The sequence below is a fragment of the Copadichromis virginalis genome, linkage group LG7, assembly GCF_057382275.1.
Source record: "Copadichromis virginalis isolate Kocher_CV1m ecotype Utaka linkage group LG7, C_Virginalis_male_GT1.1, whole genome shotgun sequence".
NCBI lineage: Eukaryota > Metazoa > Chordata > Actinopteri > Cichliformes > Cichlidae > Copadichromis > Copadichromis virginalis.
In genome coordinates this window covers 54,838,561-54,854,800 of record NC_140624.1, presented here as the reverse complement: position 1 = coordinate 54,854,800, position 16,240 = coordinate 54,838,561, and the positions used below count along the sequence as shown (strand labels likewise).

Genomic DNA, 16,240 nt, shown 5'->3' with positions numbered 1-16,240 from the left:
AAAGAGGATTTTAACTATATTGTGAATCTAGTAAGGGTATGTTAGCTTCTATGCTTGGATACCTGTAACTAAAGCCTGCTGTTAGTATTTTTGTACCACTGACATAGTATCTGATCACTGCATTGAAGGAAATTCTGACATGTCACAGCTTAAGTGATGGCATAAGTAATGAAATTAATGATGACAATGTATGTTTCCAAAAAGAACTATTGTGGAAACCAGATTATTCATATTCTTTAATATAAAGAAATGTCCATTCTTAATTGCACGAGTGTCAAACATAAGGCCCAGGGGCCAGAATCGTTGGAAGGACTCCAACTCTGCCCACTGGACGGCTTTGGAAAATGTGAAGGGGGGCTTAAATTATGGACATGAGTTCTACAGCAATTCCTACTTATAAATAACTCCACCATGGTCATCCATACAACACCAAAGTAATTATGTAAAAGAAAAACATTTAAATGACAAAAAATAGTTCCCATTTTTCAGTATCTACAATAGAAATGTTTTTTTTCAATGGGTTCATAGTAAGACAAAATAAAGAGAAACAGATAATTTTCTCTGAACTAACAAAAGCTTTCTGCCTTATAATTACAGGACAGTCTTGGCAATGAGCAACCAGAACCTTTTCTGTAAATTTATACATTTCTTACCATTTAAGCCCAAAGAATTGTGCTGGCAGATGCCTTTTATTTCCTACGGCACAATTCTTTTATCATGTAGATAAACTGCACTTCTTGTTCATATATGAAGATATCTGATGGATTTAATGTGTAGTTAAACTTCTTTACCCTGACAGAAAGTTTCACTGGTCTGTCTCCCTTAAGATCAAATGAAGTTGTATGTGGCCCTTGAAATAAAATGAGTTTGACATCCCTGGTTTATTGTTTTAGTAACACCAGGACGAATTAAAAAGGCTGTAAAATACACTGAACATGTCATGACGAGGTCCTGTCGTGATCTACTGTACATTTAAACAAAGGCAGACAGAACTCTAGCGTGAAATCCTGAAGATAGTAATAATACCCCATTTCTCAACTGAAATGTACCTGCATCCAGATATAATATAATAATGACAAAAACAGTTAAAGAGAACATCAGTTTACATTGATGCTTCTTGTGAGTTAACCAGTCCTTTGCATTGGAAAAAAGCATCCTGACACGGCGCACGTCCGAGGAAGGTTTTCACCATGTCCATCCCATCCACAGAGCCCCCAGCTTCCAGTATCACTCTTCTGTACTCTTTTCCAACCTGTGTTTAGGGCATAAATGCACATATAAAGACAGTTTCAAGGAAAATAAGACACATCATTAGAGTGAAATGTTCATCCAGAAAACCAACCTTTGGATTCATAATGCCTTCCTTTTTAAAACGACTGAAGAAAATGTCCATGGAGTAGACTTCGCTCCATAGATAGCTATAGTACTGACCATCATATCCACCAGCTAAGTGGCTAAAACTGGCTGTCATGTTGGTTCCTGCAGAGAGCAGATCTTTGTTACAAATCACTAATACAAACTCCAAAAAAGAAAAATGATATTGTCTATGTGCTTCATACAAAAAACTGAATACAAACTGCTAATGCCCACAGTGGACTGTTTATTATAAAATGTAAATCCTCATCACTGATAGAAAGCTTAATGCAATAATTTCTCAAATATATTCTAAATAGCTGAAGCTAAAGCTGACCTGGTGTAGCAGGAATACCCAGGATGTCCTGGCAGTGCTTTGCAAACACCTTCGCAGTGTCTGCACGTGGGCTGATGTGAAGCGACTGGTCCACCTTACTAAGGACTACCTGACGTAGGTTCATAAGCCCTGAAGTGAACACATCAACAGAGGCTCTTCACTTACACATAAATGTTACACAGACTTTCTTTGTGCAAAGTTTGAGTGTCTGACCAGTGTTAGCAACTCTGGAGGCAATCAGTTTGTCGAGCAGCTCGTCTGGGATGGGGGTGCCATCTTTGTAGTGACGGGACATTCTTCTCAGAGGCTCCTTTTCCCAAACCCAGTTCTCAAGCATTTGAGACGGCACCTCCACAAAGTCTGTCTCCACCATTGTTCCGCTGAATTCTGAAAAAGCGGTCTGACACATACACAGAAAAACTCATTCTTATTCATTAGCACACAGTATACAAATATCACTAACTTCCTGACTGAATATAGCAACTTACATTTGAGCAGATTTCGTGCATGACATGACCAAACTCATGAAAATAGGTCTCCACTTCATGGTGTTGGAGGAGAGAAGGACAATCTTTCCTGGGCTTGGTGAAGTTTGCCACCATGGCTGCAACCGGTAGCCTGCGCTTTCCATCAGGGCCTCTGCAGCCAGGCTGGAGCCCAAAGCAACCTGCGTGGCCATATTTTCCTTCCCTGGTGAAATGTCACAGTCAGGCTGAAGTCTATCACACAGATCAAGAGCTCTGGTCAATGTTAGTGAGCTCACACTTCATAAAAACATCAAACACAGGATCTTGTCTTGTCTCTGAAAAAAATGACACATAATCTACCTTGGATGCAGATCCAGGTAGAACTGACCAATCTCCTCCCCCGTTTCAGTGTCCAGGGCTGAGTACAGCTTGACATTTTCATGCCACACGTCAGCCTGTTCCACCTCTGTGAATGTGAGACCCAGCAGCTCCTGGTAGATACCAAACAGCCCTTCTGTCACCACATCAAGAGGGAAATACTCGATCAGTTTGTCCTTGTCCACAGCAAACTTGCGCTGCTCCACTTGATTCATGTAGTAGGGCAAGTCCCAGGCATTAATCTTCTCATCAAACTGGTAGCCCTTCATCAGGCACTCCCTCTTCTTCAGCGCAAGAATGTATTTCCTCTCTTTGATTCCCACGGGCTTCAGTGCTTCATGGAACTTGTCTATAAAGGCAGAAAAAGAAAACCTCCTTAGTTGTAATGTGAAGCATGCAATTTCTTTGAACCTTTTGCTGTCTACTTTCTTATCTTCTTTTTAAAGCCCAAATCAAACTAACTCCCTTTGCACACTCAAAAAAAGAAGATGAAAGTTGAGCATTTTTGTAGAGGAAATCTGTTTCAAATCTGCAGATGCTGAATATTCAAAATTTGTTGTTTGCATTGAAAACTATTTCTGCAGCTCTGGGTTCCTGTGTGATATTTTTTTGAGTTTTGGTTCCTGTTTTGATTCTATTTATGTCATTTCTTATGTTTCTATTCTTCTTCTTTCTGTAGTATCCCACTGCTTCCTTGTCTTTGTCTCTTTAGTTAGTTCCCTTGTCTTTCTAATTTACACTTCCTGTTTTTACTGTGGGAAAAACTTTTCCTTGTGCCTCGTGTACTTTAACCTTTTGCTTTTGTTCCTATTCTATGATTTCTTCTTACTGAGCATCTCTCTGTGCGTGTATACAGTCTTGTCTTTTTCCTTTGTTGGATTGGAATTTTAGTGCTTCTTGTGGTCCTTTTGTGGGCTCTGGTTTTTGCGATTAAAGACATGCTTTTAGTTGTTCAACCTGATTACAGCCGATGATTATACTACTAATTATAAAAAGCTGATGTTGTGTAATTTGTCATTAGTAACTGATTACATTTCACCTTGCATATTATGTAACTGCGTGTGGAGCTGCACAGCCATTCATCTGTCCTATTGAGTTTCTTTTCCTACTTTAAGGCAGTTATCAGGAGGCGGGAGAGCTCATCTTAAATGACAGGGAATGTTTCCATGTGGATGTGTGTGCCAGCGAGGTCAGATGTCAGAGAGACCATACCCAGAAAGTCAGACACGTTGCTTGCATTTTTAGCCATGTTAATCTCCAGCACATACTCAGCATGGCTACCGTAACCAAGTAAGCGTGCAACCTTCGCCCGCAGCTGCATCAACTCTTCTAAGATTGCCGTGTTTACCTGGGGGGGAAAAAACGAGAGACGCGGATCAGTGAAATCATTTAGGCTTATTAAAATGAATGATAATGTTTAGGGTTTCCAGCCTGAGTAGATTCTGTGACACATTTGGTAACCAGCAGTAATATGTGGTTTCACTGAGCAGGTTCTCTGGGCTGCAACTTCAGCCCACTAAAGACATGGGATATGCAACATTGCTTGTTTCATTAATGTGCTAAAGTGACAGCAATCGCTGATTGTATCCTTGTATGTCATTTAGACATACGAGCAGGTGACAAATTAAAGGAAAAAGCTTCCCAATGTGGCTTGAGTAGCTACCACAACAACACCAGGGCCTGTTGTCCGCAGCTTTTTATATCACACATTTTCTCATTTCACCTGCACATGTGTATGGATCCATAGCTGTCCAACATCAACATGACTTGTAGTTATTTATTTATTTTAAACTGGAGTGTTTATTGAACCTTCAGAAAACGAAAAAAAAAGAAAGAGTTTGTATCATTTTTGGTATATGAGCATTATTGCTCATAGTATGCTTATCCTAATCAAACAAAAACCTATAAGTGGCCAAAGAATCAGATGGTTAGAGGTCTTAGAAACTCATATATCAAATATGATCCGCTTGGCGTTACAGGGTATAAATATTAATCATCAGCCTGCGGTTTACCTCTTTACACCTGCTGTTAAAAGCCATTTCCATCTTTCTCCTTGTTTCAGGATTATGGCACCTCTTCATCAGTGGATAGTAATGGGGATATTCCAGGGTCACTTTATACCGTCCTTCAGCCGTCTTATCCAGTCCACTGAGAAAAGTGGCAGCTAGCCCACCTGAGCAAGTATGGCACAAGAGAATCAGTGAATACGGTTAAAGCATGGCTCTCAAGGCAGCGTTTCATGAGTTTCACGTATCAAACACACCTAATTCGTGCTCAGAGAAAATAAGAAATTTGCTCTCCTCGTTCAGATTCTTGTTAAACTCGATGGAGAGTTCACTGATGAGCTTGGAAGTTCTTTTTATTTCCTTAGGAGAGAGAACACAGAGCAAAAGACATCACAGAGATTTTAATTTTTTACTATCTAATAAGATAAGCAAAGATTTACAGGCACTTTCTATGTGATTCTATTTGCTTACTTCTTCGCTTCAATTATGAAACACTGGAATTAATCTCTAAACTCTTTTAACCTGTAACTTTAACAAACGACTTCCATATTAATAATCAGATCACACATTACATTACCTCTTGTATATCTTTAGACAGGTGCAATCCTTTCCTCTGGCCCAGTGTAACAAGTCTGTCCAGGAATCTTTTTTCCTCAGCTGAAAGGTTGTCTTTCTGTTTATTCTACCAAAACACAATCATAACACTAAACATCTTCTCATACAGGTAGAATAGCAGGCATTCTGCTAAATTTATTCACCTATTTATATATTGCATGCCAGGGAGCCAGCACAGCATGAAATAACATATGGCACTGGCTGCCACTGATCAGATGAGATTACATTTCATTTCCAGGCTATTAAGAACCAGTAGTCCTTGCGCCTCTATGATCTGTTGGCCTCTGGCTGACATGAAGTGTGAAAAAAGTTTAAGATTTTCTTAAATGCAGCCAATCCTCACACACTAGCCTTATGATTAAGACTGCTTTAACACGTCATTATCTGTGTGGCCTCATAAAGTTATCAGTTTTTACAAAAGTCCTCACTTTACTTGAAGTGAATGTGGCTCGAGTCGTACCTGCAAGGCAGTGATTCGTTTGAACACATCTTCCCGCATGTTTATCTCCACGTCCAACTCAGACAGTCTCTTGTCAGCTTCGGTGCTTGCTGATCGCAGCTCCTTAGAAGGACAAACATACTGAGGGAAGGCGAGAACGTGGTGTGATGCTAAGGGAGCAAAGCAAAAAAAAAAAAAAAAGCAACGGTGAACGTTACAAAAATAATAGAACAATAAAAAACAACAACAAGAACAACATTTTATGCAAGAATTCAAATTCATGAATAGGTTGGTTTCTATTCAGCTAAAAGCCTTTGTACTCCTTCCTAATGAAGACAAAAAATAGAAGAGAATACCTAAATTAGATTTCTGATAATGGTACATACTTTAAGGGCGTAAAATATTCCAATATCAATTAATTTTTAAAAAAATGTGTAAACACATATACATGCCAGAGTGACGTAGTAGCTCATCAGGTTCATGATCAATCACAGTTTGCATGTTACTGCCTGTAAACCCACAAACGTGACCTTGACTTTGAGCACAAATTGGGTGAAGCTCTATTAGCTGACCATTGCATGTAACTTTGAATACTGTGGGAGCAGTAATCATTCATGTGAGCTATGGATGGATGGATGGATGCCTCGCCATTATATAAACTCATCAGGCCTTGGATAGGAAATGTCACTAATTAGTTCAGGAAGTGTAACAGGAAGACACAACTTGACTCCACACCACAGTCTGCTCAGGTGTGATGCTACTCTTATGCTGCAGACAGTGCTAGGAGTAATGTAAGCAAAGAAATTGCTGCAAGAAGTAAAGAATCTTCACATGTGCAGCATAACTCTCTGTGATATCACCGATACCCGATGCATTTTACCTGCCAATACCCTGATACAGAGTCCATGTAATGTGCAGTACTTTGCATGTTAAATTATTTTTTATATATATATATATATATATATATATATATATATAAATATATGTGTGTGTGTGTGTGTGTGTGTGTGTGTGTACTTGTCTGGGATCATTTTCCCTGTAAAGATGGATCCACACTGACTGACTCAGTTGAAAGTGAAGGGATCAGGAAACATGCTCTCCATTGTCCTAGTATAGCTTACTGATGTTATTAACATATAGTTAACTTGTGTATACTCATTAGTGGGATTCAAACATTGTTGGGTTTGTTGGTTTCATGGAATTGTAAACCAGAATACACCAGTAGACTTACATGCATAATCCATCTTAGCATTAGCCAAGGTCATCAGGGTGTTTTCAACAGAGACATTTTCTATATTTAGGGATCCAACGTCGTCATAGACCTTCTTTACTCTGGCAATCAAGCTGTCTGTCATAGTCCTGATCTCATCTGGAGACAGGTCCCACCTCAGTGTGTTCCTTGCATGTCCTGCCTGAGCGCAGTGTCTGGCAGACAGCACTGACCCACTAGCGATGGTCATTCTCAGATGTTTACAGACCCTGTAAGAAAACCGGACCTTTTAATACCCACCGCCGCCCCCCAAACGTACAATATTTTCTGTTGCTCCATAGTCAAGAAAACGATCCGCTCGAATAGGTGGTATTAATGTAAGCACTATCTTCATGGACACACTCGACACACTTATTTCCATGTTATAACCGGTGATATTTTTCCTTCATCCATCAGTGTAGAGTTTCATGCCATGGCAGTGCGAGCGGAAGCCTTTCAAACGAAGTTCATAAAAGCGTGGAATAACTGTCAAGCAGCCAAAACGTACAAAACAGCTCAGCTATCCTTAAAGTGCCAATAAGCAGGAGATGACACTTTGTCAATTTAAATTATTTTTAGTTGTGGACCGGTGTCCGTGGAAGCAGAAGAGAGCAATTTAAAGTTGTTGAACGTAGTTTACCAATCTGTCACACATACGTAATAAACAACTTCAATTTAGTGGACTAGTCCATAGTGGACTATGTTTGGCATACCTCAAATGTGCTCGGCAAGCTATAGCTGTTAGCAGATACATGCCAGCAGTATCGTGCGATTTCTTTCAGCAAAAAAATATATATAATTACATAAAAATAAAAATTAACCCCTTTCTTCCTCCCTTACGGTGGCTCAGTCCCTGTAGTCGCCGCAATGAACGGTATCTCTCCCCGTTTCTCGCGTGGGAACCGCTTCTTATTTCCGTTGTTAACGCGCAGGCGCAGAGGAGGAGGACGCGATCGATCCGACTCGAGCCCTCCTCATGACGCGGTAGCAGCAGACAGCTGGATAAGACCTCAGGTAGGTGGGCGGGAGGGGGACACACACTGAACAGCATCCTTTAATAGAGTGTTATTTTTAATATGACTTCGTGTTGTTTGTAGGGCTCCGAGGATGACCTCTGTTTCCTCTCCTCCTCCTGTTTTCCTGTCTTGTTTTGTTTTTGGGTTGTGATTGTTTTAGCCAGCATCACACAAGCAGCGCGCGAGCCTTGTTTGTCCGGACCGTCAGGGTGTAGGTTTCCTCTAAAGACAAACACCTGCCAGCGCCACTGGCTAAATTATAATTTTATTTTAGCATTTATTTGAAATAAATGTATAAAGTCAGTGCAGTGAATGAAAACACCCATTATGCTATTACATCACAGCTTCTGCATCACTGCATTTACGTGTGTCAACACACGAAGGGAGGAGTAGCTGTGCTAGCTAGACTCAAATGAGCATAATGCTTGGTTTCAGCACGTGATAGACGTATGAGGCAATAGTGTTTGTGTCTGTAGCATCCCGCACTGTGATTCTGTGGCCATGTTTTTATTTTTTTGCCCCAGTTTCCCCACAGACTTTTTGCCTCAGTCCGACTTGGAAAAATCAAGCAGTAACTAGCCTTCTGAGGGGCAAGGTTTTTTTTTTTTTGTTATAGGCAATAAAATGACACGAAACTGCAGATCGCCAGTATCAGTTGTAGTGCAACTTTGTAGCTGTAGAGATTTACTATCAAAATGCAATGCAGTCGTTTGATATTCTCCTTCACTGCTACAGAGTCCTTAACAAATGCAAGATTACTACTGGCACCCAAAAAATAACCTGGGATAGTTGAGCCCAGGTTTATAATTAGGTCATAACTACTATCTCAGCCTCTTCTAAACCTGAGAATATAAAAAGTAATGTATTGTTGAATAAAAAATGAAATGCATATATTAAAAGCACCAAAAATCTACTCCCTAAGCCAGCTTCTTTGTTTTGAAGTAGTGCCCACTTTTAATAGAGTCACACTGATACTGAATTTTTGCATTGTAATGCCCGTATTGACTTTTTGGGGGTAAAAAATATTCAATAATATAAACATGTAACTCATAAATCAGAAATTAAACTGGAAAAAGTAAAAGGTTATTCTTTATTAATCTTTATTAAATATTCTACATTATTTATATACTTGTGGCAGAACAGCATCATTCAATAAAATTGTCTGATTGCTATATCAGCCAGAAAATACAGTCTTGAAAAAGAACGTTTTCACTGGACTGTATGCACTCTAGTGAAAAACTAAGTACATGCTGTAATTCAGTAGGTTGTAGAACCACCTTAATGTATAACTGTGTCACTCTCTCACATTGCTGTGGAGGTTTTTTGGCTCAACAAATCAAATAAAAAACAAGCCGAAATCATCAGCCCACCACCAGACAGTTGGTAAAAAGTGTTTGTGCTCATTTTAAATTCGACACTCTGGTCTTGTCTGTCCAAAGGACATTGTCCCAGAAGTCTTGTGGGTTGTTCATGTGCAAGTTTGCAAACTAAAGCTATGCTGCCATGTTCTTTTTAGAGAGAAGAAAATTTCTCATGGCAAGCCTTCCAAAGCATTTTAGTCTTTTTCTAAGTGTACTGTCATTAAATTTACCATTTAAAATGCTTACTGAGCCCTGTAGAGTGTGAGATGTAGCTCTTGGGTATTTTGCCATTTCTCTAAGCATTGCATGGTCTGGCCTTGAGGTGAATACACATCTAAATGCTCCAGACCAGCAAGCTGCAAAAGTTAATCAAGTGCATTTGATAAGTCGCATCTGCCTGCTGCTTACCCTCATAATTCCTATGGAAGCAGTAGGTGTGTACTTCAGAGGACTGCATAGAGTCTGTCTGAGTTTGATTAAATAAGCACAATTACAGTATTTTATACTGACTTATATATCAGTTATGCATTATTTAAGCATGTGTTTGTTATTTTTATTATGAAATGGCACCTCGTGAATTAGTAATTCAGTCACCACTGAGTGGTTTCCTTTCCATTTGATTCCAAACCCCTTCTTGTCTCTACCAGTTTCTAGGTAAAAATGGCTGTGGAAAAGCGCTTGGCATTCTCTATTGTGCAGTTCCTACGAGATCAAACACATTGTGGTACTTTAAATTCTGATGAGCAGGAAAGCCTCGAAGGTAGGTCGACTCACTGCACTTATGCCTTAGAAAGTGTCTGTGCAAACACTGGGCACTCTGCCTTGTCTCATCCATTTCAGAGTTCTGAATCTGCACAAACTGTACATACATTATGTCCCTTTTCTTGATAGTAAGCTAAGGACTGTCAAGGTAGTAAGAAAACATGACCAAAATCAGGCTTTGATAAGCAGTGCAGTTGAAGAGAATTATTCAAATAACTTGCTCTGAGCGTACAGCCAAGTTCTGACTCAACATGATTGTCCAGTTAACTCGAAACTACTCTGTCATATGTTGGCTGATTCTCCACCACAGTTGCTATACAGTGCTTGGAGACCACCTTCAAGATCAGCTCCAGTGACTGTCATCTTGCAGTGCCACAGTCACTTAGAGAGATATTCCTCAATGCCCTGCTCAAGGTGGGTAGTGAACACTTTAAAGTACTGTAAAATACATAGTACAATTATGCCGACTTAATTACACCGCTGCTTTTTTGTGTCAAGTCAGAATGTCCTGTGTGTTTATTCACTGACTCTTTTATTTTTCATTTTCACAGAATGACAATCTAACCATACCAGAGAGCTCCCCATCTCCTGAAGACATCGAACGAGCAGAGCTGCTTAAGAATGAAGGTAATCTTGAAACACTTCACATCTGATTACATTAGGTTCATAAATAAATATGGTGAGCTTCTATATTAAATGTTTTGCATCAGCTCTGATGCGCTTCAGTGGACATGTATGCATTATCTTATTTTGTATTATTAGTACTTAATTTATAATTTCCTATTATCACTGTTTTGTTGATCATATTAAACATGGACAAAGTTTGAAATAATCCCTAAACTTCTACCTTTCTGTGTCTGCTCTTGCTTTCTTGTAAATTCATCCTCCACAGGGTTTGGAATGTTTTATTGAATTGTGCTGTCAAATTGTTGTGGGTGGGGACCACACTGATTACATTTATCATCACTGGAGGCATTATGATTAGTTTCAATTCTATTTGTCGAGATGTAAATGATTCTGTAGCAGTGCAAGTTCAGTTGATGTTTCTCAAGTGCATTTGAATCTAATTTTGTGTTATTTTCCTCATTATCTATCATATATACACTGTTAAGGTGATGGAGGCTCATATTAAAAAGGCCTCATTGAGCCAAAAGCTCAGGCTTCATCAGTGCAGTGGGATCCTATTCCTGGCTGTACATGCTGCCCGGAGACTGGAATGTGCTGTCTGGCCTCTGTTGGGTCATAGTGAGGGCTCCAGACACTGGTGGAGGCCTTCCTGCATGTTTCTGTGTCGACATGTTGGCGTCCACTGCCACTTTGTCTTTGCTGTTGGTTGCGGCGACTGGGGGTTTCTGGGCGGGTGTATGGGTGTTTGCTCTCTGATGATTTGGGTGGCCTTGATGGGAGTAGGCGTGTTCTGATGTTTCTGCTGTTTCTCTGTCCTTGCTTGAGTGTTTAGTTTCGGGGTTTTATTCTGGTGGTTGGATGTTGGAGAGGATTATGCATGTATGTTCACAAGTTTAAAAAAGGTGGAGGGTGGTGTTCAGATTTCTGAACCTGTAGCTGGTGGCACATGAAACATGTCAATTTGCTTTCACCTACAAGATTTAAAAACCTGCCAATGCTTTTCTAAAGCTCAAGAAAAGGAAAAAAAGACACATCTATCACCCTAAAGCTGAATTGTCATCCTATTTTTCCATAAGATTGACTGAACCAGTCATGAGCTTTATGTTAACTTTGTTGTTATAACTACACACTTTGTTTCTTTAGGAAACAATCACATGAAGGAGGAGAACTACAGGAGTGCAGTGGAGTGCTACACAAAGGCCATTGATCTGGATCTAAGAAATGCTGTGTACTACTGCAACAGGTATTTACTGAACTGATATTTTACGCTGTTACTTATCTGAACTTAATTTTGTCCCTTAATCATGATTTGCACATTTGTTTAATATAATAGCAGACAGTAGACAAACAAAGCAGAGCCAAATGTGATGTAATGCTTGAACTGTTCGAGAAAGTGCTTGCTGACCGATTCCCTCCCTTTTTCATTACCCACCTGAACACAAACATTACACAGCGCTCTGAATTTATTACTTGCAGGGCTGCAGCTCACAGTAAGCTGGGGAATTATACCGAAGCAACTAGTGACTGTGAGAGAGCCATCGGGATTGATCCGACCTACAGCAAAGCATACGGGAGGATGGGGTTGGGTCATTTACTATTAACAAGTCATTTTGAAATAAACTGCTCTCTCCATAATATTTTCCAAAAATGACTGCTCACTGTTTCCTCTGTGGTTTCAGGTTGGCATTGACAGCTATGAACAAGTATCCAGAGGCAATTACCTACTTCAAGAAAGCTTTGGTATTGGACCCCGAGAATGACACGTACAAATCCAACCTGAAAATCGCAGAGCAGAAGCAGAAAGAAGCAACCAGCCCTGTGAGTGGAAACAAGCCTCTTGCTTTTAATCCTCTCCACATGTGTAGCATAATGTAATTGGGATTAATGTTGATATTTTCTTATTGGACTGTCGTTTACACATCTCTGCCACAGATAGCAGCTGGACTGGGATTTGACATGGCTAGTTTAATCAACAACCCAGCCTTCATCAGCATGGTAAGAGCATGAGTTCTAACAGGCGCAGCTTCCATTCAGGAGCCTCAGGATTGGTTTTATTTTTTACTGGATTAGTCCCATGAGTGATAGTTAGCCTGTTAAACAACCGCAGTAATTGTCTAGTAGAAATGAGAGCCTGACAACCCGAGCTCATTAAATTATGACACACGGGAGCGTGCGTTTGGCCGAGAATGTTTTTTCCGAGCACGCCAGGATTTTATTGCAGCATCAAGGACAAGACACATCTAAATCCGATAGCTGTGTATGCGCATTCAGGCCCCACAGCGCTAGATGGTAGATTGTTCTTCTGACAAAATTGCCAGTGTGATAAAAAATAAATTGCCCTTTTATTATGTACGTGAGAAACACATCAAGAATTGCTGTTGATTTCTCTTTGCAGGCTGCCAGCGTGATGCAGAACCAGCAGGTACAACAGCTGTAAGTCGAACTTTATGCATTTACTTCAGCATTCAAGTGTAGTTTCAAAAGATGAGTCCCACCGTGAACTGACGAACTGTGTCACTGTGCTCAGCATGTCAGGAATGATGTCTAATGCAGTGGGAGGCCCTGCAGCAGGAGTAGGAGGGCTCTCAGACATTTCCAGCTTGATTGAAGCGTAAGTACACTGAATGAAAAATTAAAAGCATTGCTTAATTACACCATTATTTAGTTGAGCTAAATGACCTTTTTATATGTACTTTTTATACTGAAAGATGTGGCAGTTTCTTTGTAAAGTCTTTATATTGCATCTCGCTGTAGAGTAATGCGCTGTACAGTTCCCCAGATAAACCATATCAACTTGACACATTCAACAAACCGGATAAAATGTGTTTACTTGTCAGCTGTAGAGAGGATTTAAGGAGAACTTGTTTTTTGTGTCAGCTACTGTAGCTACTGATATTGATCTGACTCTTGGCAAGGGACAGCTGGGCAGTAAATTCCCCAAATTGTACCGAGATTTATTTCAACCTTTCTGAAACAATACTTGCAGTTTTGACAATATTGGTTGTAATATTTTATCCCTGTTGCCTTGTCTGGATGTGCAAACCCACTCTGGGGTGTTAAAGTACCTGTTTGCAGATTCTGAATGATTGAAAGGATTTTAAAGCAGGGACAGAAGGCACAGCTGTTAGAGTTGCTACAATCTAACTGATGTGATATTTTCATGTTACAGAATCCTAAACAGACATCACTCATTAACTGGGAACTCGGCATCAAAAAGCTGCACTGCAGTACTGTGCAAAAGCCTCGAGCCACGCCTAATTTCTTTATATTTTGCTTCCAACGAGCCAGACTTTCTTTTAATTTTTAAATTGGTTTTGAGCAGTAGTTCTCCTAAAGGTCTTTGGCTGTGTTTTCACTCATTTTCTTTCCCGTCCTTGTACCTGACCACCTTCAAGCTACTTAACACTGACCTTCAAGCATAAAAAAGATTTGTAGCTCAAGAGGTAAACTAGTGTTGTGTCAACACTCAACAAATAACTTAGGAAAGATTGTTGCTAGCAGCCTGTCACAAAAACACAGAATTTGTTCCCACTTCTTTAGTTAAACATATGAAAGTTGGCAAACATAATACTATAGTACAATAGTATAATACTATTACTATATAGTGTTATAGGGCAGCACAGTGGTGCTGACTTAGTGTGCAATACACATATTGGTACAATATCATACATATTGTGAAGAGACATGACCAGGCAACAGGCATTATTTATTTTAAGAACAGAACAATTCGTCGTGCTGTTCCTGTTCTCGTTGAAAAGAATTCAGCTAAGTTATCTTTCTCTCAGAGGACAACAGTTTGCCCAGCAGATCCAGCAGCAGAACCCAGAGCTCATTGAACAGCTGAGGAACCACATCCGGAGCCGTTCCTTTAGCGGCAGCGCCGAGGAGCACTCATGATCTAGTCAGGTATTTTCTTTTTAAAAAATGTTCTATTCATGTTCTATTTAGGTATTTATTTAATATTTCAAAATCAAACCTGTAGCTAACTAAAAAAACAAACTTGGATCATATTTGTTTTATTAACATTTAATGTTTTTATTTCAGCCTCATGATTTTTTTGTTTTTCCAAGGAAGGGCATCCATATGGCGCGATCACAATCTCTACACCCATTTCTTAAAGTCAGGCCCCCGGCATAGCTGGAATAAAGAGACAAGGATGGGGTTTTAGGCACTTTACTGTGACTAAAGGCTCTGGAGTGGAGATATGAGAGCCTGGAGATTGGACCATGAAGTGAAGCATCTCACACATTTAGGACAACACATGTAAACACTAACCATAAAAAAGAGCCACGAATGCATTCAGCCTACCGACAGAATACGATTAACTATTTTCTTCAGAACTTCTTTCCGTCCTTCAGAGATCATGTTTTCTGTGTGCTGAAATGACCGCCCTCTTCATGTTGTGATTTTAGGGGTTCCTTCTGTCAAGTCATGATAAATGGAGGGTTTGAGAGGAATGTACTTTTACAGCATTGTGGAGAGCACTTCGGCTTTCCCTCATAATAATACACATCGGGTTTATATGATTTGTTTAGTCTTATTTTTGTAGACAGAATGCACTGTACTTGTTTATTGGGTGATGAACACCGTTCGTTCCTGAGACTCACATCAGTGGTTTTCAGTGAGTACTACTTAACTTAATTAAGACAACAGTCTAATTGTATACCAGTGTTTGCTGCCTGCATTATGTTGTTACAGCACTTTAGCTAAAATTAACATCCTAACTTTAAGCCTATTTAATTTCTGATTAACTACTTACAGCATATTCATATTGTTCATTTTGCATGCTGTTGAATCTGGTATTTGAGATCAGATGCTTTATGGAAACACAGGTATGCTAAGGCAGCACATTGTTTTGTCAAACCATATAAATAATAAATGTCTTGAAACGAAACTCCTCACATGCGCCTTTATGTCTTTGAATTAATGTCATTATTATATGAAAAGAATCATTGTTTACTGTCAGTGAACCACTTTTTTATTACATGAAGGTAATTACACACATATTCATACTGTGCTATTTTTCAGTGCCTGAGCACTTTTCTTTACAAAACATTTACACACCCAACTTGTAACTCAGGGTTCTGCATCTTGCCCAAGGATACTTCAAGATCAAGTGTTTTGAACTTGATACTGATCGGGTCTGTGAAGTTAACAGAAGGGGGTTGTTAATGTGTTTCAGCTGCTTTGGTGTAAATGAAATTAACAAGTGCACCAGAGAGGCAACAGTGAGACAGTCCCCAAAATAGCAATGGTTCTACAGGTGAAGTTTTTCCACCTCATCTTTTGCCACTGTTTTTTCACTAGTTTTGCATTTTGCTAGGGTCAGTGTTATGACTGGTAGCATGAGGTGATACCTGGACCCTACAGGTAGTCAAACTTGTCCAGGATGCCACATCATCACGTGCCACTGCCAGAAAGATTGCTGTATGCTGCAAGAGCATGGAGGAGATTTCAGAAAACAGGCAGTTATTAGGAAAGCTGTACAGGGCTGTAAAAGGTCCTTAACCCATCAGCAGAAATAGTATCCGCTCCTTTGTGTGAGGAGGAACAGGATGAGTACGGCTATACCCTTGGGCTCATTTTCCACACTATGTGCTTTTTGGTGTTTACACGTTTTCTTCTCTGCA

General features: G+C 39.8%; 2 protein-coding genes across 6 annotated transcripts; one reads left to right on the top strand and one right to left on the bottom strand.

Moving 5' to 3' along the window:
* Nucleotides 1-219: 219 nt before the first annotated feature.
* On the bottom strand, nt 220-7,782 carry nln (neurolysin (metallopeptidase M3 family)). Of its 4 annotated transcripts, none has more exons than XM_085464241.1 (13): nt 7,685-7,782; nt 6,827-7,074; nt 5,617-5,765; nt 5,119-5,223; nt 4,799-4,901; nt 4,548-4,708; nt 3,748-3,883; nt 2,518-2,884; nt 2,179-2,380; nt 1,904-2,090; nt 1,691-1,819; nt 1,343-1,479; nt 220-1,252 (listed from the first exon to the last, which is right to left on the bottom strand). In XM_085464241.1, the coding sequence occupies exons 2-13, from the start codon at nt 7,053-7,055 to the stop codon at nt 1,103-1,105; spliced, it is 2,055 nt and encodes a 684-aa protein (XP_085320367.1). In that variant the 5' UTR covers nt 7,056-7,074; nt 7,685-7,782; the 3' UTR covers nt 220-1,102. The 4 variants fall into 4 exon arrangements, with proteins under 4 accessions (XP_085320367.1, XP_085320363.1, XP_085320364.1 ...); XM_085464237.1 differs by having other exon boundaries at nt 7,558-7,752; XM_085464238.1 differs by having other exon boundaries at nt 7,648-7,752.
* sgtb (small glutamine rich tetratricopeptide repeat co-chaperone beta) lies at nt 7,782-15,504 on the top strand. 2 transcript variants are annotated; one of them, XM_085464245.1, is made up of 12 exons: nt 7,782-7,858; nt 9,869-9,981; nt 10,294-10,397; nt 10,535-10,610; nt 11,754-11,853; nt 12,087-12,191; nt 12,290-12,428; nt 12,543-12,605; nt 13,006-13,043; nt 13,138-13,221; nt 14,396-14,516; nt 14,681-15,504. In XM_085464245.1, the coding sequence occupies exons 2-11, from the start codon at nt 9,882-9,884 to the stop codon at nt 14,505-14,507; spliced, it is 921 nt and encodes a 306-aa protein (XP_085320371.1). In that variant the 5' UTR covers nt 7,782-7,858; nt 9,869-9,881; the 3' UTR covers nt 14,508-14,516; nt 14,681-15,504. The 2 variants fall into 2 exon arrangements, with proteins under 2 accessions (XP_085320371.1, XP_085320370.1); XM_085464244.1 differs by having other exon boundaries at nt 14,655-15,504.
* The last annotated feature ends 736 nt before the right edge of the window (nt 15,505-16,240 follow it).

What these genes read in the sequence shown, in the direction of transcription:
- nln (XM_085464237.1), bottom strand. Translation starts at nt 7,598, where the DNA reads ATGTATCTGCTAACAGCTATAGCTTGCCGAGCACATTTGAG. An exon ending in GCTTGCCGAGCACATTTGAG is followed by an intron (nt 7,075 to 7,557) that starts GTATGCCAAACA and finishes GTTTTCTTACAG; the next exon opens with GGTCTGTAAACATCTGAGAA. An exon ending in TGCACGAAATCTGCTCAAAT is followed by an intron (nt 2,091 to 2,178) that starts GTAAGTTGCTAT and finishes TGTATGTGTCAG; the next exon opens with ACCGCTTTTTCAGAATTCAG.
- sgtb (XM_085464245.1), top strand. Translation starts at nt 9,882, where the DNA reads ATGGCTGTGGAAAAGCGCTTGGCATTCTCTATTGTGCAGTTCCTACGA. An exon ending in GCTGTGTACTACTGCAACAG is followed by an intron (nt 11,854 to 12,086) that starts GTATTTACTGAA and finishes TATTACTTGCAG; the next exon opens with GGCTGCAGCTCACAGTAAGC. An exon ending in ATTTCCAGCTTGATTGAAGC is followed by an intron (nt 13,222 to 14,395) that starts GTAAGTACACTG and finishes TCTTTCTCTCAG; the next exon opens with AGGACAACAGTTTGCCCAGC.